At 48.0% G+C, this 26,725-nt stretch overlaps 1 protein-coding gene and 2 long non-coding RNA genes across 6 annotated transcripts in view; 2 read left to right on the top strand and 1 right to left on the bottom strand.

The window, feature by feature from the left end:
- The window catches only part of LOC139243887 (uncharacterized), a 9,419-nt gene extending 4,592 nt beyond the window's left edge, over positions 1 to 4,827 (bottom strand). The window contains exon 1 of the long non-coding RNA XR_011589745.1: positions 3,362 to 4,827. This is a non-coding gene — a long non-coding RNA (uncharacterized lncRNA). The remainder of the gene's footprint in view (positions 1 to 3,361) is intronic.
- Positions 4,635 to 18,235, top strand: LOC139243884 (zinc finger protein 436-like). 4 transcript variants are annotated; one of them, XM_070870900.1, is made up of 2 exons: positions 4,635 to 4,715; positions 16,808 to 18,235. In XM_070870900.1, the coding sequence occupies exon 2, from the start codon at positions 17,143 to 17,145 to the stop codon at positions 17,926 to 17,928; it is 786 nt and encodes a 261-aa protein (XP_070727001.1). In that variant the 5' UTR covers positions 4,635 to 4,715; positions 16,808 to 17,142; the 3' UTR covers positions 17,929 to 18,235. The 4 variants fall into 4 exon arrangements, with proteins under 4 accessions (XP_070727001.1, XP_070727003.1, XP_070727000.1 ...); XM_070870902.1 differs by having other exon boundaries at positions 4,688 to 4,723; XM_070870899.1 differs by lacking the exon at positions 4,635 to 4,715 and adding an exon at positions 11,306 to 11,489.
- Positions 4,664 to 26,725, top strand: LOC139243889 (uncharacterized). Its single transcript, XR_011589747.1, has 3 exons — positions 4,664 to 4,719; positions 21,987 to 22,175; positions 25,220 to 26,725. It is a non-coding gene; the product is annotated as an uncharacterized lncRNA (long non-coding RNA).

The following is a 26,725-nucleotide window of genomic DNA, read 5'->3' as shown; positions in this document are numbered from 1 at the left end:
CGTGGATTTATGAAAGGGAAGTCATGCTTGACGAATCTTCTGGAACTTTTTGAGGATGTAACTAGTAGAGTGGACAAGGGAGAACCAGTGGATGTGGTGTATTTGGACTTTCAAAAAGCTTTTGACAAGGTCCCGCACAAGCGATTGGTGTACAAAATCAAAGCACATGGTATTGGGGGTAATGTACTGACATGGATAGAGAACTGGTTGGCAGACAGGAAGCAGAGAGTCGGGATAAACGGGTCATTTTCAGAATGGCAGGCAGTTACTCGTAGGGTGCCGCAGGGCTCAGTGGGACCCCAGCTCTTTACAATATATATCAACGATTTGGATGAAGGAATAGTGTAATATCTCCAAGTTAGCAGATGACACTAAACTGGGTGGCGGTGTGAGCTGTGAGGAGGACGCTAAGAGGCTGCAGGGTGACTTGGACAGATTAGGTGAGTGGGCAAATACATGGCAGATGCAGTATAATGTGGATAAATGTGAGGTTATCCATTTTGAGGGCAAAAACACGAAGGCAGAATATTATCTGAATGGCGGCAGACTAGAAAAAGGGGAGGTGCAACAAGACCTGGGTGTCATGGTTCATCAGTCACTGAAAGTGGGCACGCAGGTACAGCAGGCGGTAAAGAAAGCAAATGGTATGTTGGCCTTCATAGATAGGGGATTTGAATATAGGAGCAGGGAGGTCTTACTGCAGTTGTACAGGGCCTTAGTGAGGCCTCGCCTGGAATATTGTGTTTAGTTTTGGTCTCCTAGTCTGAGGAAGGACGTTCTTGCTATTGAGGGAGTGCAGCGAAGGTTCACCAGACTGATTCCAGGGATGGCTGGGCTGTCATATGAGGAGAGACTGGATCAACTGGGCCTTTATTCACTGGCGTTTAGAACGATGAGAGGGGATCTCATAGAAACATATAAGATTCTGACGGGACTGGACAGGTTAGATGCGGGAAGAATGTTCCCGATGTTGGGGAAGTCCAGAACCAGAGCACATAGTCTTAGGATAAGGGGTAGGCCATTTAGGACTGAGATGAGGAGAAACTTCTTCACTCAGAGTTGTTGACCTGTGGAATTCCCTGCCGCAGAGAGTTGTTGATGCAAGTTCATTGGATATATTCAAGAGGGAGTTAGATATGGCCCTTACGGTTAAGGGGATCAAGGGATATGGAGAGAAAGCAGGAAAGGGGTACTGAAGGAATAATCAACCATGATCTTATTGAATGGCAGTGCAGGCTTGAAGGGCCGAATGGCCTACTCGCCTACTCCTGCACCTATTTTCTATGTTTCTATGAGATCCCTTCTCATTCTTCTAAACTCCAGTGAATATAAGCCTAGTCGATCCAGTTTTGCTTCATGTCAGGCCTGCCATCCCGGGAATCAGTCTGGTGAACCTTCGCTGCACTCCCTTAATAGCAAGAGTGTCCTTCCTCAGAATAGGAGACCAAAATTGCACACAATATTCAAGGTGTGGTCTCACCAAGGCCCTGTACAACTGCAGTAAAACCTCCCTGCTTAGATACTCAAATCCCCTAGCTATGAAGGCCAGCATGCCATTTGCTTTCTTCACTGCCTGCTGTACCTGCATGCCAACCTTCAATGACTGATGTACCATGACACCCAGGTCTCATTGCACCTCCCCTTTTATTAATCTGTCACCATTCAGATAATCTGCCTTCCTGTTTCTGCCACCAAAGTGGATAACCTCACACTTATCCACATTATACTGCATCTGTCATGCATTTTCCCATTCACCTAACCTGTCCAAGTCATCCTGCAGCCTCCTAGCATCCTCCTCACAGCTCACACTGCCACCCAGCTTAGTGTCATCTGCAAATTTGGAGATATTACATTCAGTTCCTTCGTCTAAATCATTAATGTATATTGTAAATAGCTGGGGTCCCAGCACTGATACTTGCGGCACCCCACTAGTCACTGCCTGCCATTCTGAAAAGGACCCGTTTATTCCCACTCTGCTTCCTGTTTGCCAACCAGTTCTCTATCCACGTCAATACATTACCCCCAATACCATGTGCTTTAATTTTGCACACCAATCTCTTGTGTGGGACCTTGTCAAAAGCCTTTTGAAAGTCCAAATACACCACATCCACTGGTTCTCCCTTGTCCACCCTACCAGTTACATCCACAAAACACTCGAAGATTCGTCTAGCATGATTTCCCTTTCATAAATCCATGCTGACTTAAACTGATCCTGTCACTGCTTTCCAAATGCACTGCTATTACATCTTTAATAATTGATTCCAGCATTTCCCCGCCCCCTCCCCCACCGACGTCAGGCTGACCGGTCTATAATTCTCTGTTTTCTCTCTCCCTCCTTTTTGAAAAAGTGGGGTTACCTTAGCTACCCTCCAATCCATAGAAACTGAACCAAAGTCCATGAAATGTTGGAAATGATGATGCATCTACTATTTCTAGGGCCACTTCCTTAACTACTCTGGGATGCAGACTATCAGGTCCTGGGGATTTATCGGCCTTCAGTCCCTTCAATTTCCCCAACACCATTTCCTGACTAATAAGAATTTCCCTCAGTTCCCCCTTCTCGCTAGACCCTCGGTCCCCTAGTATTTTCGGGAGGTTATTCGTGTCTTCCTTAGTGAACCAAAGTATTTGTTCCAATGGTCTGCCATCTCCTCGTTCCCCATTATGAATTCCCCTGATTCTGACTGCAAGGGGCCGACATTAGTCTTCACTAGTCTTTTTCTCTGCACATATCTGTAGAAGCTTTTGCAGTCAGTTTTTATATTCCCTACAAGCCTCCTCTCATACTCTATTTTCCGCCTCCTAATTAAACCCTGTCCTCCTCTGCTGAATTCAGTTGGCAAGTACTGCTGAAAGGTTCTGCTCGTTGCTGACCCCCATGTCCTTCCTATCCACTCTATCTAATCCCCTCATAATTTTATACACCACATTAAGGTCAGCCTCCTGTTCCAAAGAAAACAAACTATTAAGTGGGTTGGTGGGCTGGAGGAGGTTACAGAGATAGGGAGGGGTGAGGTCCTGGAGAGATTTGAACAAGAGGATGCGTATTTTAAAGGCTGATGCCACCATCCATCTCGCCCAGCACAGAATGTGACTCACTACCAACAGGAAGGATGTTACTTTAACTACTACAAACGCATAATGAGGGGAAATCAATCTCTGTACCTTTAACTAACAGCGACATGGAAAGAGGGAAATGAATTACATTTAAACACCTGGTTCATTTGGCACTGAAGAGTCAAACTCAATAGGAACGCCAGTGAAATAAAATACTGACAGATGTTAAACTGTTTTGTTGATAAAATAAATCTCGATTTAACTTTTTAAAAATAAATTGTTCAACAGGTTCACACAGACTCACCTGACAGGCCAATTTAGGATCCACCCCTCAAGCACCGCGATTGGTTGCAGAACACACTGCTTCCTTGGACCACCAGCCTCTGAGGTCTCTTCCTGTTGGTTCCCAGGGCAATCAATCACCACTCGCCAACATTACACTGACAGATTAAGTTGAGAGGTTCGGAGGAAGAAATAAAATGAGGCCGTGAATCTGAGTTAAGAAATAAAATTAGAGAAGTATGATTAAATGAATGAGTGGCAATAACAACTCAAGTGTACAATTCTAAAGGGGGTGCATGAACAGTGAGACCTGCGGGTATATGTGCACAAATCACTGAACGTGGCAGGACAGGTTGAGAAAGCAGTTCAAAAAGCTTACAGGATCCTGGGCATCACAGAGTACAAAGGCAATGAGATTATGATGAACCGTTGTAAAACACTGGTTCAGCCTCAACTGGAGCAATGTGTCCAATTCTGGGCACCGCTCATTAGGATGTGATGCCTTAGAGAGGCTGCAGAAAAGATTGACAAGAATGATTCACGAGATGAGGGACTTCAGTTACGTGGATAGACTGGAGAAGCTGGGGTTGTTCTCCTTGGAGCAGAGAAGGTTGAGAGGAGAATTGATAGAGGTGTTCAAAATCATGAGGGGTCTGGACAGAGTAGATAGAGAGATACTGTTCCCATTGGCGGAAGGGTCGAGAACCAGAGGAGACGGATTTAAGGTGATTGGCAGAAGAACCAAAGGCGACGCAAGAAAAATCTATTTTAGGCAGCGAGTGGTTCGGATCTGGAATGCACGGCCTGAAAGGGTGGTGGAGGCAGACTCAATCACAGCTTTCTAAAGGGAATTGGATAAGTATCTGAAAGAAAACATTTGCAGGGCCGGGGGAAAGGGCGGGGCAGTGGGGCTCGCTGGGAGCCGGCAAGGGCTCGAGGGGCCGATTGGCCTTCCGTGCTGTAACCATTCTCTGATTGTGTGAGCAGAACCACTCTGTTCCCTGACTCAATCTAAAGCCTTCCTGACAGTGAGCACCTGTTAAACCTGCCCTGCACCTTCACTGCTCCAAGGAGAACCACCCCAGATGCTGCAGCCATCATCTTATTGAATGGTGGCAGGCCCGAGGGGCCAAAGGGCGACTCCTCTCCTATTTCTGATGTTCTCATGTCACTGGTCCCCATCCTGCACCTGATGGCCTCCCTGCAGTAAGATGGCCGCCGCGCATGCTCCCTGCTCTGTAGCGGGGCAATGGCAAGCATTGTGACGTCGCGGAAGCCCCGCCCCGGTCGCTCCCTGCTCCCCGCTGCGGGCGAACCCGTGCTGGCCAAAGATGGCGGCCGAACCCCCCCGACAGTAACCAAGGCCCGTCCCCGCCGTGAGTATGTGAGACCGCAGGGAGGCCGGGCGCGCTGCCCGGGCCGCTCCTCCACCCTCCGCGGCGGCTGCGAAACGTCGTCCGTCCGTCCGCCCGCCGGCTGGCCCCGCGCCTGCGCACAACTCCGCCCCCCTCACCCGGGCCCCCGAGCTCAAAGGCCGCGAGCGGAGCCGCCAACAAACCGCCCGCGCGCAGCCCGCAGCCAATGGCGAGGCGGCGCGGGGCACCAGCCCACCCAGCGCGCGCTGCTCCGCGCCAATCAGCGGCGGGGGGGGCGGGGCCGCGGCACCCATCAATCAATCAATGGGCGAACAATGCAGGGCGCGCGGTGCTGATGGGAAAGTGTCTGTGACGACACAAAGACAAGATGTTGCAAGTGTCCGCGGCTCAGGCAGCAACAGGGAATGGTGGCTCACAACTGGAGAGTGTTGGCAAAGGGGGGAAGGCAGGAGAGATCAGAGAGACAACAGGGAGGGAGGGTCACAACTGGAGAGTGTTGGCAAAGGGGGGAAGGGGGGAGAGATCAGAGAGACAACAGGGAGGGTGGCTCACAACTGGAGAGTGTTGGCAAAGGGGGGAAGGGGGGAGAGATCAGAGAGACAACAGGGAGGGAGGGTCACAACTGGGGAGTGTTGGCAAAGGGGGGAAGGCAGGAGAGATCAGAGAGACAACAGGGAGGGAGGGTCACAACTGGGGAGTGTTGGCAAAGGGGGGAAGGGGGGAAGGGGGGAGAGATCAGAGAGACAGCAGGGAGGGAGGGTCACAACTGGAGAGTGTTGGCAAAGGGGGGAAGGCAGGAGAGATCAGAGAGACAGCAGGGAGGGAGGGTCACAACTGGAGAGTGTTGGCAAAGGGGGGAAGGCAGGAGAGATCAGAGAGACAGCAGGGAGGGAGGGTCACAACTGGAGAGTGTTGGCAAAGGGGGGAAGGCAGGAGAGATCAGAGAGACAGCAGGGAGGGTGGCTCACAACTGGGGAGTGTTGGCAAAGGGGGGAAGGCAGGAGAGATCAGAGAGACAACAGGGAGGGTGGCTCACAACTGGGGAGTGTTGGCAAAGGGGGGAAGGGGGGAGAGATCAGAGAGACAACAGGGAGGGTGGGTCACAACTGGGGAGTGTTGGCAAAGGGGGGAAGGCAGGAGAGATCAGAGAGACAACAGGGAGGGTGGGTCACAACTGGAGAGTGTTGGCAAAGGGGGGAAGGCAGGAGAGATCAGAGAGACAGCAGGGAGGGAGCGTCACAACTGGAGAGTGTTGGCAAAGGGGGGAAGGCAGGAGAGATCAGAGAGACAACAGGGAGGGTGGGTGGGCCCAATTCAAATGGGAATGTCAGGAGTTAGAAAAACATGAGTCGGGACCGGGTGTGAATGGTGGGATAATGGAGAGACAAGGAGAAAAACAGGCTCCTGGGGGGGGGAAGGACATCAGAAATAGGAGCCGGAGTCGGCCACCTGGCCCCTCGAGCCTGCTCCGCCATTCAGTATCATGGCTGATCTGATCATGGACCCAGCTCCACTTCCCCGCCCGCTCCCCATAACCCTTCACTCCCTTATCGCTCAAAAATCTGTCTATCTCCACCTTAAATATATTCAGTGACCCAGCCCCCACAGCTCTCTGGGGCCGAGAATTCCACAGGTTTACAGCCCTCTGAGAGAAGACATTCCTCCTCATCTCAGTTTTACGTGGGCGGCCCCTCATTCTGAGACTATGTCCCCTAGATACAGAGAAAAGCTTGCTCCACACGATCCCATCAAAAACTGCCAGGGCAGGTACAGCACGGGTTCGACAGAAAGGTTTAGGCTGGGTGTTCCAGACCTTGGGGCCTGGGCAACAGAAGGCACAGCCACCAAAGCCACCAATGGTTGAACATTTATAATCGGGGATGCTCTGGAAGACCGCTGTCTCATGGGCGGGGAGCGGTTGCGGGGCTGGAGGAGTTTACCGAGCTGGGGAGGGGCAAGACCATGGAGGGATTTGAAAATAATAATTCGATTTTTGAAATCAAGGTGTTAACCAGAAGCCAATGTAGGTCGGTGAGCACAGGGGTGATGGGTGAGCTGGACTTGGTGCGAGTTAGGACACAGGCAGCCGAGTTTTGGGTCAACTCTAGTTTATGTAGGGTAGAATATGGGAGTTGTGCATTGGAATAATCAAGTTCAGAAGTTACAAAGGCATGGATGAGGGCTTCAGCAATAGATGAGCGGAGGCAAGTCCGGAGGCGGGAGATGTTACAGAGCTGGAAATAGGCAATCTTACTAATGCTGTGGATATGTGGTCAAAAAATTATTTCAGGGGTAAGTATGACACCAAGGTTGCGAACAGTCTGGTTCAGCCTCAGACAGAAGTTGGGGAGAGGGATGGAATCAATGGCTAGGGAATGGAGTTTGTGGCAATGACAATTACAAATATCAGAATATTTCACAGGCCATCACGTGCAAAATGTGTGGATGAGTTTATTAAATTAAATCTGTTCGAAAAACGGGTTAACTGATACCGAAAGTAACGGATTTCAAATCTTATGGAAGACAGTTCAATAAAGGGGTGGTTCAAAGGATTTCAGCTGAGTTTAAAGTGAGACACTATAGTTAAGTCTACTACAATCACAAGTCATGTACTCAAACGGAACAAGTTTGGGGTTTGATATGATAGAAGGTGAACTAGGTGAGAAGTGATACAAGTTAGATTAAGAAAAAGCACTAAAATAGAACAGTTGGTAACAGAACACCAATTGGTCTCCTCTGATCATGGAGGAATCAAATATTTGACACAGTGTTTGAAACTTATGTATTTAACCCCCTGTAATCTGCATCACACCTGACCACCAGAGGGCCTACCTGTTGGAGTCCCAAGGGATCCCAGTATCCCTTGGGAGCACAGTATATTAACAGGCCACCCACGAGGTACCTGCACTGTGGAACCTGAATAAAGGAGCTAAGGTCACACTTGCTCATTACACACGGTACTCAGTCTGACCATTTATTATGAGTGTATCAATTGGTGACGAGGTAACGAACAACAGCGCAAAAATGCAAAGAACAGTCGCCATCCTGGATAAGTTCTCAGAGGGGGACGATTGGGGGGCCTTCCTGGAGAGACTCGACCAATAATTCGTGGCCAATGAGCTGGAAGGGGACGAGAATGCGACCAAACGAAGAGCGATTCTCCTAACAGTCTGTGGGGCAACAACCTATGGCCTCATGAAGAATCTCCTGGCCCCGGCTAAACCAACAGAGAAATCCTACGAAGAATTGTATTCGCTGGTCCGGAGCACCTAAATCTTAAGGAAAGCGTTTTGATGGCAAGATAGCAGTTCTACACTTGTGAATGATCGGAGGGCCAGGAAGTGGCGAGCTATGTCACCGAACTAAGGCGCCTTGCAGGACATTGTGAGTTTGAGGGATTCCGAGAACAAATGCTCAGAGACTTTTTTTTTACTGGGCATCGGACATGAGACAATCCTTCGCAAACTGTTGACTGTAGAAACTCCGAATCTGAGTAAAGCCACAACGATAGCCCAGGCATTTATGTCCACCAGCGACAACACCAAGCAGATTTCGCAGAACAAAGAAGTTTTGGCCAGTACTGTGCATAAAGTAAAGTCGGTTTTGAGCAGAAATGTACAGGGAAGAACGTACACACCGATTGCCGTGGCCAACCTCAATTGACCCAGAATCCGCCATCATCTGTTAATGCGAGGCAGTTAACACCCTGTTGGTGCTGCGGGGATGATCATCGGCCCCATCAATGCCGCTTTAAGCACTATGCGTGCAATGGCTGCAGAACAATGGGACACCTCCAACGAATGTGCAGGCGAGTTGAAAACCCTGCAAACCATCACGTTGCAGAGGAAGATCAATCCACAGTGGATCAGACGGAATTGGAAACTCGTGCGGAGGAGGCAGAGGTGTACGGGGCACACACGTTCACGACGAACTGCCCACCAATAATGTTGAAAGTTGAACTGAACAGTATTCCAGTGTCTATGGAGCTGGACACGGGGGCAAGTCAGTCCATAATGAGTAAAACGGCCTTCGACAGGCTGTGGGGAAAGAAGGCACACAGGCCCAAGCTCAGCCCCATTTAAGCCAAACTAAGGACTTACACAAAGGAAGTAATCCCTGTAATTGACAGTGCTGAAGTCAAAGTCTCCAATGACGGAGCAGTCCACGAACTCTCGCTGTGGATTGCCAGGGGATGGCCCCACGTTGTTTGTCAGAATCTGGCTGGGGAAAATCTGCTGGAACTGGGACGACATCCGAGTGCTCTCATCCATTGATGACACCATATGTACCCAGATTCTAAGCAATTTCCCTTTGTTATTTGAGCCAGGCATTGGAAGCTTCTCAGGGGCGAAAGTGCAGATCCATTTGGTTCCCGGTACGTGACCCATCCACCACAAGGCTCGGGCGGTACCGTACATGATGCGTGAAAAAGTGGAAATCGAGCTGGACAGGCTGCAATGTGAAGGCATCATCGCACCGGTGGAATTTAACAACTGGGCCAGTCCGATTGTTCCAGTACTCAAGGAGGACAGTATGGTTAGAATTTGCGGGGACTACAAAGTAACAATTACCATTTTTCGCTGCAGGTCCAGTACCCACTACCCAAGGCAGACGACCTATTCGCGACCCTGGCTGGAGGGAAGACGTTCACCAAGCTGGACCTGACCTCGGCCTACATGACGCAGGAGCTGGAGGAGCCTTCGAAAGGCCTCACCTGCATCAACACGCACAAAAGTCTGTTTACCTACAACCGGTGCCCGTTCGGGATTCGGTCAGCCGCAGCAATCTCCAGTGGAACATGGAGAGCCTGCTAAAGTCGGTTCCTTGCACAGTGGTCTTCCAGGACGACATATTGGTTACAGGTCGGGACACCATGGAGCACTTGAAGAATCTGGAGGAGGTTCTTAGTCAGTTGGATCGCGTGGGGCTCAGGTTGAAACGCTCGAAGTGTGTTTTCCTGACACAGGACGTCGAATTCTTAGGAAGGAGAATCGCAGCAGACAGCATCAGACCCACCGACGCCAAGACAGAGGCCATCAAGAACGCGCCGCGACCACAGAACGTGACGGAGCTGCGGTCGTTCCTGGGACTCCTTAACTACTTCGGTAATTTCTAACCTGGGTTAAGCACCCTGCTAGAACCCCTACATGCGCTACTGCACAAGGGAGACGACTGGGTATGGGAGAATTCACAAGAGGCTGCCTTTAAGAAAGCCAGAAATTTATTATGTTCTAACAAACTGCTTGTCCTGTATAATCCATGTAAACGATTGGTGTTAGCTTGCGATGCGTCGTCATATAGGGTCGGGTGTGTGTTACAACAGGCTAATGAATCGGGAATTTTACAACCAGTTGCATATGCATCCAGAAGTTTGTCCAAGGCCAAAAGGGCCTACAGCATGGTTGAAAAGGAGGCTCTGGCTTGCGTTTATGGGGTAAAAAAAATGCACCAGTACTTATTTGGCCTCAACTTCGAGCTTGAAACTGGCCACAAGCCGCTCATATTGCTGTTCTCTGAGAGCAAAGAGATCAATACCAATGCCTCTGCCCGCATCCAAAGATGGGCGCTCACGCTGTCGGCATACAACCATGTAATCCGCCACAGACCAGGCACAGAGAACTGCGCAGATGCTCTCAGTCAGCTACCATTGCCCACCACCGGGGTGGAAATGGCACAGCCAGCGGACTTGCTCATGGTCATGGAGGCATTTGAGAACGAGAAATTCCCCATTACGACCAGCCAGGATCCTTTACTGTCCCTGGTAAAAAAGTTGTGTCCTCCATGGGAGCTGCCAGTGTCCCAGTGGAAATGCAGGAAACGATTAAGCCGTTCCACAGACACAAAGATGAGCTGTCCCTGCAGGCGGACTGTCTTTTGTGGGGCAATCGCGCAGTCTTGCCCAAGAAAGGCAGAGACCCATTCATCTGTGAACTGCACAACACCCATCCAGGCATCGTGATGATGAAAGCCATAGCCAGAGCCCATGTGTGGTGGCCTGGCACCGACTCAGATTTAGAGTCATGTGTGCGCCAGTGCAACACTAGTTGAGCAATGCACTCAGAGAGGCACCGCTAAGTTTTGATCCTAGCCATCCAAACTGTGGTCGAGGATCCATGTAGACTATGCGGGCCTATTCCTCGGCAAAATGTTTTTGGTTGTTGCGAACGCTTACTCAAAGTGGATTGAATGTGCAATAATGTCTGTAAGTACATCCACGGCCACCATTGAAAGTCTACGACCTATGTTTGCCACGCACGGCCTGCCTGATGTCCTAGTCAGTGACAATGGGCTGTGCTTCACCAGTGCGGCATCCAACGGCCAGGCTGAACGGGCTGTTCAGACCATCAAGTGGAGGGGATGTGGGGGTGGAGGGGGGTGGTGTTGGTGTGGGGTTGTGTAGGGGGGGTGGTGGTGGGGGAGGGGGGAGGGGGGGTGGTGGTGGTGTGGTGTGGGGGGGTGGTGAGGGAGGTGGGGTGGGGGGGGGTGTGGGGTGGTGGTGAGGGGGGTGGGGTGGGGGGGTTGGTGTGGAGGGGGGGAGGGGGTGGGGTGGCCCACTCTTGTTCCTGTTTCTCATTGTCTTGTGTACCCAGCATGCCCCGCGGGGGAGAATGTGCCGCACCCAGACGACAGGAGCTCAGTGCGCAGGCGCGAGCCCTGGCTGGGTTTGGAGCCTGCGCGGTGCGTGTAATAGTGGAGGTGACACGTTTTGCACAGGCTCCACAGAAGTGTAATTTTCAACGGGACGAAGAGGAGTAATGGACCAGCAGAGAGCAGGTAATGCTTCATAAACAACCGGTTCCCGCCGCAAGCCCGGAATAATAACCGGAATATCAGCGGTTGCAGCTTCGGGGCTTTCTTTCGGTCACAGGCCCAGGCTAATGGTGGCCATCTTGGTACAGGAAGGCAGGTTCAGTGCTCCGCCATCTTGATTCAGTGAGCAGCGCAGCGCATGCGTGGCGATCTTGGTGCAGGGATGAAGTAAATGATGTAAGTGTCAAGGAGAAACCAGCCAGAGTCAGCACCTTCAGTGGAGTGGAGGGGAACCAGTGAGTGTGGAACTGAACCCAGCCAGAGTCAGCACCTTCAGGGGAGGGGAACCAGTGAGTGTGGAACTGAACCCAGCCAGAGTCAGCACCTTCAGGGGAGGGGAACCAGTGAGTGTAGAACTGAACCCAGCCAGAGTCAGCACCTTCAGGGGAGGGGAACCAGTGAGTGTAGAACTGAACCCAGCCAGAGTCAGCACCTTCAGGGGAGGGGAACCAGTGAGTGTAGAACTGAACCCAGCCAGAGTCAGTACCTCCAGGGGAGGGGAACCAGTGAGTGTAGAACTGAACCCAGCCAGAGTCAGTACCTCCAGGGGAGGGGAACCAGTGAGTGTAGAACTGAACCCAGCCAGAGTCAGTACCTCCAGGGGAGGGGAACCAGTGAGTGTAGAACTGAACCCAGCCAGAGTCAGTACCTTCAGGGGAGGGGAACCAGTGAGTGCAGAACTGAACCCAGCCAGAGTCAGTATCTTCAGGGGAGGGGAACCAGTGAGTGTAGAACTGAACCCAGCCAGAGTCAGCACCTTCAGGGCGGAGAGGGGAACCAGTGAGTGGAACTGAATCCAGCTAGAATCAGCACTTAACAGGAGGAGAACATAAGAACATAAGAAATAGGAGCAGGAATAGGCCATACGGCCCCTCGAGCCTGCTCCACCATTTAATATGATCATAGCTATTCCGATCATGGACTCAGGTCCACTTCCCTGCCCGCTCCCCATAACCCCTTAATACCTTCTCTGTCTTAAGGTTATTCAATGTCCCGCCTTCCACAGCTCTCTGAGGCAGCTAATTCCACAAATTTACAACCCTCAGAGAAGAAATTCCTCCTTATCTCAGTTTTAAATGGGCGGCCCCTTATTCTAAGGTTATGCCCCCTAGTTCTAGTCTCCCCCACCAGTGGAAACATCCTCTCTGCATCCACCTTGTCAAGCCCCCTCACAATCTTATACATTTCGATAAGATCACCTCTCATTCTTCTGAATTCCAATGAGTAAAGGTCCAACCTCCTCAACCTTTCCTCACAAGTCAACCCCGTCAGCTCTGGAATCAACCTAGTGAACCTTCTCCGAACTGCCTCCAAAGCAAGTATATCCTTTCTTAAATTTGGAAACCAAAACTGTACACAGTATTCCAGGTGTGGCCTCACCAATACCCTGTATAACTGTAACAAGACTTCCCTGCTTTTATACTCCATCCCCTTTGCAATAAAGGCCAAGATTCCATTGGCCTTCCTGATCACTTGCTGTACCTGCACACTAACCTTTTGCGTTTCGTGCACAAGTACCCCGAGGTCCCGCTGTACTGTGGCACTTTGCAATCTTTCTCCATTTAAATAACAACTTGCTCTTTGATTTTTTTCTGCCAAAGTGCATGACCTCACACTTTCCAACATTATACTGCATCTGCCAAATGTTTGCCCACTCACTTAGTCTGTCTATGTCCTTTTGCAGATTTTTTGTGTCCTCCTCACACATTGCTTTTCCTCCCATATTTGTATCATCAGCAAACTTGGTCATTACACTCGGTCCCTTCATCCAAATCATTAATATAGATTGTAAATAGTTGGGGTCCCAGCACTGATCCCTGCGGCACCCCACTAGTTACTGATTGCCAACCCGAGAATGAACCATTTATCCCGACTCTCTGTTTTCTGTTAGTTAGCCAATCCTCTATCCATGCTAATATATTACCCCCAATCCCGTGATATTTTATCTTGTGCGGTAACCTTTTATGTGGCACCTTGTCAAATGCCTTCTGGAAGTCCAAATACACCACATCCACTGGTTCCCCTTTATCCACCCTGTTTGTTACATCCTCAAAGAATTCCAGCAAACTTTTCAAATATAACTTGCCCTTCATAAATCAATGGTGACTCTGCCTAACTGAATTTTGCTTTTCCAAATGTCCTGCTACTGCTTCTTTAATAATGGACTCCAACATTTTCCCAACCACAGATGTTAGGCTAACTGGCCTATAGTTTCCTGCTTTTTGTCTGCCTCCTTTTTTATGTAGTGGCGTTACATTTGCAGTTGATCAGTCATGATCATATTGAATGGTGGTGCAGGCTCGAAGGGCAGAATGGCCTACTCTTGCACCTATTTTCTATGTTTCTATGTTTCCAATCGACTGGGACCTCCGCAGAATCCAGGGAATTTTGGTAAATTACAACCAGTGCATCCACTATCCCTGCCGCTACTTCTCTTAAAACCTTATTTATCTGCCTTTAGTCCCATTATCTTACTGAGTACCACCTCCTTAGTGTTGCTGATTGTGTTAAGTTCCTCCCCCGCCGGTAGCCCCTTGACTATCCACAGTTGGGATATTGTTTGTGTCCTCTACCGTAAAGACTGATACAAAATATTTGTTCAGAGTTTCTGCCATCTCCATGTTCCCAATTTCCCGGTCTCGTCCTCTAAGGGACCAACATTTACTTTGGCCACACTTTTCCTTTTTATATACCTATAGAAACTCTTGCTATCTGTTTTTATATTTCGTGCTAGTTTACTTTCAGTCTATCTTCCCTTTCATAATAATTTTTTTAATTTAGTCATTCTTTGCTGGCTTTTAACAGCTTCCGAATCTTCTGTCCTCCCACTAGTTTTGGCCACTTTGTATGCCCTTGTTTTTAATTGGATACCGTCCTTTATTGCTTTAGTTACCCATGGGTGGCTAACTTCTTTTACACCCTTTCCTCCTCACTGGAATATATATTTTTTGAAAGTTCTGAAATATCTCCTTAAATGTACACCACTGTTCATGAACCGTCCTACTCTTTAATCTATATTCCCCGTCCACTTTAGCTAACTCTGCCCTCATACCTTCATAGTCTCCTTTATTTAAGCTTAGTACGCTGGTTTGAGATCCAACTTTCTCGCCCTCCATCTGAATTTGAAATTTAACCATGCTATGATCACTCATTCCGAGGGGATCCTTTACTAAGAGATTGTTTATTAATCCTGTCTCATTACACAGGACCAGATCTAAGATAGCCTGCCCCCTGGTTGGTTCCGTTACATACTGCTCAAGGAACCTGTCCCTTATGCACTTTTCCTCAAGGCTACCCTGACCAATTTGATTTGTCCAATCAATATGGAGGTTAAAATCACCCATGATTATTGCTGTTCCCTTTTAACAAGCCCCCACTATTTCCTGGTTTATACTCCGACCAACAGAGTTGCTACTGTTATGGGGCCTATAGACTACGCCCACCAGTGACTTTTTCCCCTAATTATTCCTTTTTTCCACCCAAACTGTTTCAACATCCTGATCATTTGAGCCAGTATCGTTTCTCATTATTGCAGTGATTCCATCCTTTATCAGTAGAGCTACCCCACCTCCTTTTCCTTTCTGTCTGTCCGTCCTTCCAGATTGTCAAATACCCCTAAATGTTTTATTCCCAGTCCTGGTCACCTTGCAACCACGTCTCTGTAATGGCTATCAGATCATACCCATTTGTATCTATTTCTGCCGTCAACTCATCTATTTTGTTACGAATGCTACATGTCTTTCGACAAAGTGCCTTTAAATTTGTTTTTTTACCCATTTTTCCTGCTTGTTTCCTCTCTCCTTCAAACTTACTTTCTTAATTTTGCTTTCTAATTCCAGCTTTACTCCCCTCCCTACTGAATCTATTTTCAGGTTCCCATCCCCCTGCCAAGCTAGATTAAACTCTCCCCAACAGCACTAGCAAACCCCCCCCCCTGCCCCGTGAGGATATTGGTCCCGGCTCTGTTGAGGTGCAACCCGTCTGGCTTGTAACGGTCCTAATGCCTCAGGAAACTAAAGCCTTCCTGCCTGCACCATCTCTCCAGCCACGCATTCATCTCTTCTCTCTCCTCTTTTTGCTGCACTCACTCGCTCGTGGCACCAGGAGTAATCCAGAAATTACTACTTTGGGCTCCTGCTTTTTACTCTCCTAGCTCCCTAAACTCTGCCTGCAGGACCTCATCCCTCTGTCATTGGTCCCGATATGGACCACGACCTCTGGCTGTTCACCCTCTCCCCCCCAGAATGCCCTGCAGTCGCTCGGTGACATCCTTGACCCTGGCACCAGGGAGGCAACATACCATCCTGGAGTCACGTCTGCGGCCGCAGGATTGCCTGTCTGCTCCCCTGCCTATGGAATCCCCTACACTATAGCTCTTCCATTCATCTTCCTCTGTTGTGCAGCTGAGCCACCCGTGGTGCCATAGATTTGGCTCTGGCTGCACTCCCCAGAGTCACCGTCGCCCTCACTGGTACTCAGAACAGAGTACCGGTTGGAGAGCAAGGTGGACTCGGGGGACTCCCTCACTACCTACCTAGCTCTCATCTGTCCGGCGATCACTCATGCCCTCTCTGCCCGCACACTCTTAAGCTGCGAGGTGACCACCTCTAGAAACGTGCTATCTACGTTGCTCTCAGTCTCACGGATGCACCGCAGTGACTCCAGCCGCCGCTCAAGCTCCAAAATGCGGAGCGCGAGTTGGTGCAGCTGGAGACACCTCCTGCACACGTGGTCGTCCCGGCTGCGCGAAGCATCCAGGATTTCCCACATGTCACAGGATGTGCAATCCATGGGACTGAGCTGTCCTGCCATCCCTCGAGTTACACTGGCAACTATCAACAAAAATAAACTCTGAACCTCAGCAAAACACACCCAGCAACTACTCAGCAATCAGCTGATTTAACTAACCTTTATTTAAAGACTAAGTACTAACTTAACAGAGAAAAAAAAACCTTCAGGGGAGGAGAGGGAAGGGAACCAGTGATTGTAGAAATGACCCCAGCCAGAGTCAGCACCATCAGGGGAGGAGAGGGAGGGGAACCAGTGAGTGTGGAACTGAGCCCAGCCAGAATTGGTGGTGAAAACTGGGAGTGGAGGAGAAACAGTCTAGAGATGTGCAATGGGTTTGGATTTCAGCACAGCAGGAGGGACAATGTGTGGGACAGGGATTTACAGCTTTGGAAGAACAAGAGAGGAAAGAATGTTCCATGGAAACTAGATGTGTCTATTCTGAATTTCTGTCTTGTACTGACAGTGATGAGTTTTGTTATCTCCTTTTACAGCGTATTAGAAGGGGAGATTTTCAGACAGGAAACACAAACCAAACATCGTGTCAAGATCTGACAGTCTCTCGATTCATCAGGACCTGAATATCATCGGCCTTTGAATGTGGAAGGAGAAATGTTTGTCTGTTCTGTTTGTGGGAAAAGATTTCAAATATCAGTGTGACTGGAAAAGCACCGAGACACACACACCCGAGTGAGAGTGTTCCAGTGCGCTGCCTGTGGAAAGAGCTTTAACCAGTTACACAGCCTGAAAAAACATCGCACCATTCACAGCAGGGAGAAACTAAACGTGTTGTGTGTGTGTGGATGAGGCTTCAACTGATCGTCCAACCATGGAGAGCCACAAGGATACTCACACCATGGAGAAACCGTGGAAATGTGGGGACTGTGGGAAGGGATTCAGTTCCCCATCCCTGCTGGAAATTCATCGACGCAGTCACACTGGGGAGAGGCCATTCACCTGCCCCGTGTGTGGGAAGGGATTCTTTAATTCATCCCACCTTGTAGCTCACCAGCGAGTTCACACTGGGGAGAGGCCGTTCACCTGCTCTGCGTGTGGGAAGGGATTCACTCAGTCATCCCAACTTGTAACTCACCAGCGAGTTCACACTGGGGAGAGGCCGTTCACCTGCTCTGAGTGTGGGAAGGGATTCACTTGTTCATCCAACCTGCTGACACACCAGCGAGTTCACACCGGGGAGAGGCCATTCTATTGCTCTGAGTGTGGGAAGGGATTCACTGGGTCATCCGACCTGCTGAAACATCAGCAATTTCACACCGGGGAGAGACCGTTCACCTGCTCAGAATGTGGGAAACGATTCATTACATCATCCCACCTGCTGAGACATCAGCGAGTTCACACCGGGGAGAGACCGTTCACCTGCTCAGAGTGTGGGAAGGGATTCACTCAGTCATCCAACCTGCTGACACACCAGCAATTTCACACCGGGGAGAGGCCGTTCACCTGCTCAGAATGTGGGAAGGGATTCACTCGGTCATCCCACCTGCAGTCACACCAGCGAGTTCACACTGGGGAGAGGCCATTCATCTGCTCTGAGTGTGGGAAGGGATTCACTCGGTCATCCACCCTGCTGAGACACCAGCGAGTTCACAAGTGACTTCACGGGTTGGAATCTGCTGTTATTGCTGCTGTTAATCACATCCCGACTGAACCATGTTCATTATGACCATTGGGATTTGTTTCTGCTGATGTTAATAACCCTATAACTGGGCTGGTGTTTAATATTCTAAATATATTGCTGATTATGTTCCATTTAAGAAACGCTGTGTGTTATCTTTCCCCTTAATTCAGCGACTCTCAACAGAAATTCAGTTTGCAATAAAATTATGAACTTTTACTTTAATCCTAAATTGATCTTTGGTACAAAATCTACAAAAGTGTGTGAAAGTTTCCACTGAATAAAATCTCCAATTCGTAAGAGTTTGCTGACAATTCTTACTGACTTGCACATTACACACAGTGGCCCCTTCATTATCCACCAGAAAGAAGGGGAATGGGAATTGGTGGGGAATCCGTGTCCCCAAATGTTGCCCCTCCCATCTGGTGTAGCAATCCCCTCGGCACGGGAATGGAGACAAGTCCAGACCAAAACTGTGCGCAGTACTCCAGGTGTGGTCTTACCAACGCCGTTACATTTGTAACAGGACTTCTCTACTTTTATACTCCATCCCCCTTGCTATAAAGGCCAGCATTCCATTTGCCTTCCTGATTACTTGCTGTACCTGCGTGCTAACTTTTTGTGTTTCATGTACAAGAACCCCCAGATCCCTCTGTACTGCAACATTTTGTAATCGTCCCATTTAAATAATAATTTGCTTTTTTATTTTTCCTACCAAAGGCGATAACCTGACATTTTACCAAGATATCGTCCATCTGCCACGGTTTTGCCCACTCACTGAGCCTCTCTATATCCCTTTGTAGATTATTTGCATCCTCCTCACAACTTGCTTTCCCACCTATCATTGTATCATCAGCAAAGTTGGCTGCATTACACTCGGTCCCTTCAAACAACTCATTAATATAAATTGTAAATAGTTGAGGCCCCAGCACTGATCCCTGTGGCACCCCCCTAGTTACAGTTTGCCAACCGGAAAATGACCCATTTATCCCCATTGTGTTTTCTGTTAGATGGCCAATCATCTATCCATTCTGATATTATTACCCCTAACATGATAATATTACCCCCAACACAGTGACCTCTTAGCTTGTGCAGTAACCTTTTGTGTGGCACCTTATCGAATGCTTTCTAGAAATGCAAATATACGACATCAACTGGTTCTCCTTTATCCACTCAGCCCGTAACATCCTCAAACAACTCCAGCAAATTTGTCAAACATGATTTCCCTTTCATAAAACCATGCTGACTCTGCTTGACTGCAATATGATTTTCTAAATGTCCTGCTACTACTTCCTTAATGATGGACTCCAGTATTTTCCCAATCACAGATGGTAGGCTCACTGGTCTATAGTTTCCGGCTTTCTGACTCCCTCCTTTCTTAAATAGGGGTGTAACATTTGCAGTTTTCCAGTCCGCTGGGACCTTTCCAGAATTCAGGGAATTTTGGTAGATTATAACCAGTGCATCCACTATCTCAGCAGCCACTTCTTTTAAGACCCTGGGATGCATGTCATCAGGTCCAGGGGACTTGTCCACCTTTAGTCCCATTAGTTTGATTAGTACTTTATCTCTAGTGATAGTGACTGTTTTAACTGTGACTGTGATAGTGGCTATTATCAAATAGCACCTTGATAATCAACTATTGGAATGTTTTTAGTGTCCTCTACCGTGAAGAATGATATAAAATATTTGTTGAAAGTCTCTGCCATTTCCATTATTAATTCTCCAGTCTCATCCTCTAAGTGACCAACGTTTACTTTAGCTACTCATTTCCTTTTTATATCCCTATAGAAGCTCTTACTGTGTTTTTATATTTCTTGCTAGTTTGCTCTCATCTGCTATCTTCTCTGTCTTTATCATTTTTTTATTCGTCTATGCTGGTTTCTAAAAATTTCCCAATTTTCTGGCTTTCCACTGTCCTTCGCAACATTATATGCCTTTTTTTTAAATTTAATACCATCCTTTACTTCCTTAGTTAGCCAGGGATGGTTCATCCTTCTCTTAGCATCTTTATTTCTCACTTGAGTAAATCTTTGCTGAGAGTTATGAAATATCTCCTTAAATGTTTGCCACTGAGTTTCTACAGTCTTACCCTTCAACATATTTTCCCAGTGCACTTGGTGTCAGTGACAAGGGTTGGTTTATATCACATGGGAGGAGATTGGTGTCAGTGACTGTGGGGTTGGTTCAACCTTCTTTGACCTGACCAAGGCCTTTGACACCGTTAACCGTGAGGGATTATGGAGTGTACTCTTCAAATTCGGCTGTCCTCAAATTTGTCATAATCCTCGGCTTGCTTCATGATAACATGCAAGCTGTGATCCTGACCAATGGATCCACCACAGACCTAATTCATGTACGGACCGGGGAGAAACAAGGCTGTGTCATTGCACCAACGCTCTTCTCCATCTTCCTTTCTACAATGCTACATCTCACCGTCAGTGAGCTTCCCGCTGGAGTGGAGATAATCTATAGAACAAATGAGAAACTGTTCAACCTCCATCGCCTTCAGACCAGATCCAAGGTTCTGCCATCCTCTGTCATCGAATTACAATATGCAGATGATGCTTGTGTCTGTGCTCACTCGGAGGACAAACTCCAAACCATCGTCAACACATTCACCGTAGTGTCTGAGAGCATAGGCATTACACTAAACATCCGTAAAACAAAGGTGCTCTCTCAACCTGCCCCCACCACACAGCACTGCCCCCCGACCACCCACCCCCCCCCTCCTCCCCGATTATCAAAATCCATGATGAGGCCTTGGACAACGTGGACCATTTTTCATACCTCGGGAGCCTACTGTAAACAAGGGCAGATATCGATGATGTGATCCAACACTGCCTTCAGTGTGCTAGCGCAGACTTTGGTCACCTAAAGAATAGAGTCTTTGAACACCAGAACCTTAAAACCGGCACAAAGCTCATGACCTACAGATCAGCAGTGATACCTGCCCTCATACATGCTTCTCAGACATGGACTATGTACAGCAGGCACATCAAAGCACTGGAGAAGTACCATCAACGCTGCCTCCGCAAGATCCTGCAAATCCATTGGCAGGATAGATGCACCAACATCTGTTCTCACGCAGGCCAACATCCTCAGCATTGAAGCATTGACCACGCTACGATGGACAGGCCACATCGTCCATATGCCCGATACGCTCTGCTCGGAGTTTCGACACGGCAGGGACAAAGGGTGGGCGGGGCTTCAGGGTGTCTCTCAGTTTGATTGGACCACATGTTTGTGCCCAGGTCAGTGGCCCCTGAAAGGGAGCCTTGTTGTGCTGATTGTTGTCTGGTGACCCTGGGCCAGCCCAGGCTCACTCTATTGGGCCGGCATGGGCTCACTCTATTGGGCCGGCATGGGCTCACTCTATTGGGCCGGCATGGGCTCACTCTATTGGGCCAGCCTGAGCTCACCCTATTGGACCATCACAGTCTCACCCTATTGGACCATCACAGTCTCACCCTATTGGGCCAGCACGGCTGCCACTGGAAAGTGTTTCTCCTTATTTAGTCTATTAAAACCGTTCATGATTTTGAACACTATCAAATCTCCTCTTAACCTTTTCTGCTCCAAGGAGAATAACTGCAGCTTCTCCAGTATCTCCACATAACTGAAGTCCCTCATCCTTCGTACCATTCTAGTAAATCTCTTCTGCACCCTCTCTAAGGTGTAGACATCCTTCTGAAAGTGTGGTGCCCAGAATTGAACACAATGCGTCAGCTGAGGCCTAACCAGTGTTTATAAAGGTTGAGCATAACTTACATCAAATGCTGATATTTGTGTGATGGGTTTAGACGGCCGAGGTTTATCCAGTCAGTTGGATGTGAGCTGAAACATGTGCACTTGGAGATGGGGAGCCAGGGACACGCTGTGTAACCGGGCACAGACACTCTGCACAGCCCACACATCACTTGTTTCCCACTTGGCCCAAAAGGAACATATTAATTGCAACACTTCATTTGATTTGACTTTAAATAGTTTTGTTTATAAATTTAATCATATTTCTCTAATTTTATTTCTTAACTCAGATTCACGGCCTCATTTTATTTCTTCCTCTGAGCCCCTCAACTTCATCTGGCAGTGTAATGTTGGCGAGTGGTGATTGATTGCCCTGGGAACCAACAGGAAGAGAGCTCAGAGGTCGGAGGGCCCAGGGAGCAGCGTGTTCTGTAACCAATCACGGTGTTCGAGGGGTGGAACCTGAGTCAGCCAATCAGGTGAGTCAGTGTAAACCCCTGTTAAACAATTCATCTTTCAAAATTTCTTTTGTCAACAAAACTGTTTTCACATTTGTCAGTATTTTGTTTCCCTGGAGTTCCTATTATGAGTTTCAGACACTTCAGTGCCAAGTGGACCAGGTGTTTAACATAGAAACATAGAAAATAGGTGCAGGAGTAGGCCATTCAGCCCTTCTAGCCTGCACCGCAATTCAATGAGTTCATGGCTGAACATGCAACTTCAGTACCCCATTCCTGCTTTCTCGCCATACCCCTTGATCCCCCTAGTAGTAAGGACTTCATCTAACTCCTTTTTGAATATATTTAGTGAATTGGCCTCAACAACTTTCTGTGGTAGAGAATTCCACAGGTTCACCACTCTCTGGGTGAAGAAGTTTCTCCTCATCTCAGTCCTAAATGGCTTACCCCTTATCCTTAGACTGTCCCCTGGTTCTGGACTTCCCCAACATTGAGAACATTCTTCCTGCATCTAACCTGTCTAAACCCATCAGAATTTTAAACGTTTCTATGAGGTCCCCTCTCATTCTTCTGAACTCCAGTGAATACAAGCCCAGTTGATCCAGTCTTTCTTGATAGGTCAGTCCCGCTGTCCCGGGAATCAGTCTGGTGAACCTTCGCTGCACTCCCTCAATAGCAAGAATGTCCTTCCTCAGGTTAGGAGACCAAAACTGTACACAATACTCCAGGTGTGGCCTCACCAAGGCCCTGTACAACTGTAGCAACACCTCCCTGCCCCTGTACTCAAATCCCCTCGCTATGAAGGCCAACATGCCATTTGCTTTCTTAACCGCCTGCTGTACCTGCATGCCAACCTTCAATGACTGATGTACCATGACACCCAGGTCTCGTTGCACCTCCCCTTTTCCTAATCTGTCACCATTCAGATAATAGTCTGTCTCTCTGTTTTTACCACCAAAGTGGATAACCTCACATTTATCCACATTATACTTCATCTGCCATGCATTTGCCCACTCACCTAACCTATCCAAGTCGCTCTGCAGCCTCATATCATCCTCCTCGCAGCTCACACTGCCATCCAACTTAGTGTCATCCGCAAATTTGGAGATACTACATTTAATCCCCTCGTCTAAATCATTAATGTACAATGTAAACAGCTGGGGCCCCAGCACAGAACCTTGCGGTACCCCACTAGCCACTGCCTGCCATTCTGCAAAGTCCCCATTTACTCCTACTCTTTGCTTCCTGTCTGACAACCAGTTCTCAATCCACGTCAGCACACTACCCCCAATCCCATGTGCTTTAACTTTGCACATTAATCTCTTGTGTGGGGCCTTGTCGAAAGCCTTCTGAAAGTCCAAATACACCACATCAACTGGTTCTCCCTTGTCCACTCTACTGGAAACATCCTCAAAGCTCAAAGGTCAAACATCCTTAAAGGTCATTCATTTCCCTCTTTCCATGTCGCTGTTATTTAAAGGTACACAGATTGATTTCCCCCTCATTATGCATCTTTAGTAGTTAAACAAAAATCCTTCCTGTTAGTGAGTCACATTCTGCACTGGGGGAGATGGCTAGTGACTTCAGCCTTTAAAATGCTCCTGCTCTTGTTCAAATCCCTCCAAGGCCTCGCCCCTCCCTATCTCTGTAACCTCCTCCAGCCCACCAACCCTCTTAATAAGGAGAAACAATTTTCAATGTTAGAGTGGAGTTGAGGTAGAAGATCAGCCGTGATCTTACTGAATGGTGGAGCAGGCTCGAGGGGCCGTATGATCTACTTCTGCTCCAATTTCTTGTGTTCTTAAAGGGTAGTGGAAATGCGGAATTCAATGTTTCCCATAAAACTGAGGCTGAGGGCCAATTTAACAGGCTCAAGGGGCTGAATGGCCTATTCCTCTTCCTATGTTCCTTCTTACAGTGATTACCTTTGCACACAGCTTTTACAGGGGTTTAGAAGGAGAAGATATGCAGAGGGGATTAAACCTGGGCATTACCATTACCCACTGAGCCATTGGGAGGAGGGTCCAGTGATCCTGCTGGAAAATGCACGTGTGAGGCCTCAGGTAGGGACAGTGGAATAGCCTGTCGACACTCACTGTCGAGGTTCACACATGGACATTGGGCACATGGGTCACATATTGGAGAGAAACTGGTGAGTGTAGAACTGAACCCAGCCAGAGTCAGCACCTTCAGGGGAGGAGAGGGAGGGGAACCAGTGAGTGTAGAACTGAACCCAGCCAGAGTCAGCACCTTCAGGGGAGGAGAGGGAGGGGAACCAGTGAGTGTAGAACTGAACCCAGCCAGAGTCAGCTCCTTCAGGGGAGGAGAAGGAGGGGAACCAGTGAGTGTAGAACTGAACCCAGCCAGAGTCAGCTCCTTCAGGGGAGGAGAGGGAGGGGAACCAGTGAGTGTAGAACTGAACACAGCAGAGTCAGCTCCTTCGGGGAGGAGAGGAAGGGGAACCAGTCAGTGTAGAACTGAACCCAGCCAGAGTCAGCACCTTCAGCAAGAAGGAAAAAATGTTGCAGATGATGTAATGGGTTTGGATTTCAGCATGGGGAGTAGGGATACTGTGTGTAATATATCGCCTATTGACAAGTGTTAGAAGTTAGAATTAAGAAGCTTATTTTAAACGTCTTTAATTAAAGAATAACCTGTTTGTAAGTAACTTGCTTTATATGCATTGATTGTATGTAAAACTCACTTATAAATAATAGAAAATGGCCGTAAAACATAAATGGATTTTAAAATGGCCAAAGGCTAAACAGCGAAGCAACATGGCAAATTGAGCCATTATTATCTTATCCATTTTTGTAACTGCTGATACAGCTTCATTTAGAACTAGAATGGTCAAGGCCAAAATTATTAATCAATAAGATAAAGGTCTGCAGCATGTGGCATTTGTTCTGATAATTGTGTAAAGCCAGGCTCAGTATAACTCTGTGTGACATAGTCTATATAATTGTTCTCCGAGAGGGAGGGGAGATAGAGATAATATAGAAGGTCAAAAGCAGTAGATCCAATGTGATCTATTGTAAGGCTGAAACAGCTGCTCATTTTCACAGCATTTGAATGGGAAGAAAAGGGTATAAAGTAACAGCTCTCCCACCAGGAACAACAGGAGTAAGGAGCCTGCACCACGGTCTCTTGAGAGGATGCTATTGGGAACAGGCTGTGACTATCATTTGCTAATTATTACTCTTTGTAACAGAACGTAATTTACTTGATAAATCTCTGTTGTATTTACTCAATATACCTGTATTAAAAGCATTTGTTGTAATCTGAACAAGAGTCTCCTACTCTGAATTAAATATAAACCCTGAGAATAGTTGAATTGCTATAATTAGCAAAGTGGCAAAAAACTGCTAAGTCGTTAAAAACTACGGGGGATTTACAGCTGTGAGGACACCAGAGAGGAATGTGTGTATCACAGAAACTAGAACCGACTGTTCTGAATTTCTATCCTGTCCTTACAGTGATGACTTTTGTAACCTCCTTTTACAGGGTAATAGAAGGGGAGGATTTGCAGATGGGGAACTCGAACAAAACATAAAAACATAGAAAATAGGTGCAGGAGTAGGCCATTCGGCCCTTCGAGCCTGCACCGCCATTCAATATGATCATGGCTGATCATTCACCTCAGTACCCCATTCCTGCTTTCTCTCCATACCCCTCGATCCCTTTAGCTGTAAGGGTCACATCTAACTCCCTTTTGAATATATCTAACGAACTGGCCTCAACAACTTTCTGTAGTAGAGAATTCCACAGGTTCACAATTCTCTGAGTGAAGAAGTTTCTCCTCATCTCGGTCCTAAATGGCTTACTCCTTATCCTTAGACTGTGACCCCTGGTTCTGGACTTCCCCAACATCAGGAACATACTTCCTGCATCTAACCTGTCCAATCCTGTCAGAATTTTATATGTTTCTATGAGATCCCTCGCATTCTTCTAAATTCCAGTGAATATAAGCCTAGTCGATCCAATCTTTCTTCATATGTCAGTCCTGCCATCCCGGGAATCAGTCTGGTGAACCTTCGCTACACTCCCTCAATAACAAGAATGTCCTTCCTCAGATTAGGAGACCAAAACTGTAGACAATATTCAAGGTGTGGTCTCATCAAGGCCCTTTACAACTGCAGTAAGACCTCCCTGCTCCTAAACTCAAATCCCCTCGCTATGAAGGCCAACATGCCATTTGCCTTCTTCACCACCTGCTGTACCTGCATGCCAACTTTCAATGACTGTGTACCATGACACCCAGGTCTCATTGCATCTCACCTTTTCCTAACCTGTCACCATTCAGATAATATTCTGCCTTCGTGTTTTTGTCACCAAAGTGGATAACCTCACATTTATCCACATTACACGGCATCTGCCCTGGATTTGCCCACTCACCTAACCTGTCAAAGTCACCCTGCAGCCTCTTAGAATCCTCCTCACAGCTCACACCGCCACCCAGCTTAGTGTCATCTGCAAACTTGAAGATATTACATTCAATTCCTTCATCTAAATCATTAATGTATATTGTAAATAGCTGGGGTCCCAGCACTGACCCTTGCGGTGCCCCACTA

Source organism: Pristiophorus japonicus, unplaced genomic scaffold, assembly GCF_044704955.1.
Source record: "Pristiophorus japonicus isolate sPriJap1 unplaced genomic scaffold, sPriJap1.hap1 HAP1_SCAFFOLD_190, whole genome shotgun sequence".
Classification (NCBI taxonomy): domain Eukaryota; kingdom Metazoa; phylum Chordata; class Chondrichthyes; family Pristiophoridae; genus Pristiophorus; species Pristiophorus japonicus.
This window is presented reverse-complemented; position numbering and strand designations above follow the sequence as displayed.

Bases quoted from the DNA above. Each gene is read 5' to 3' on its own strand.
- LOC139243884 (XM_070870900.1), top strand. From the start codon at position 17,143: ATGGAGAGCCACAAGGATACTCACACCATGGAGAAACCGTGGAAATGT.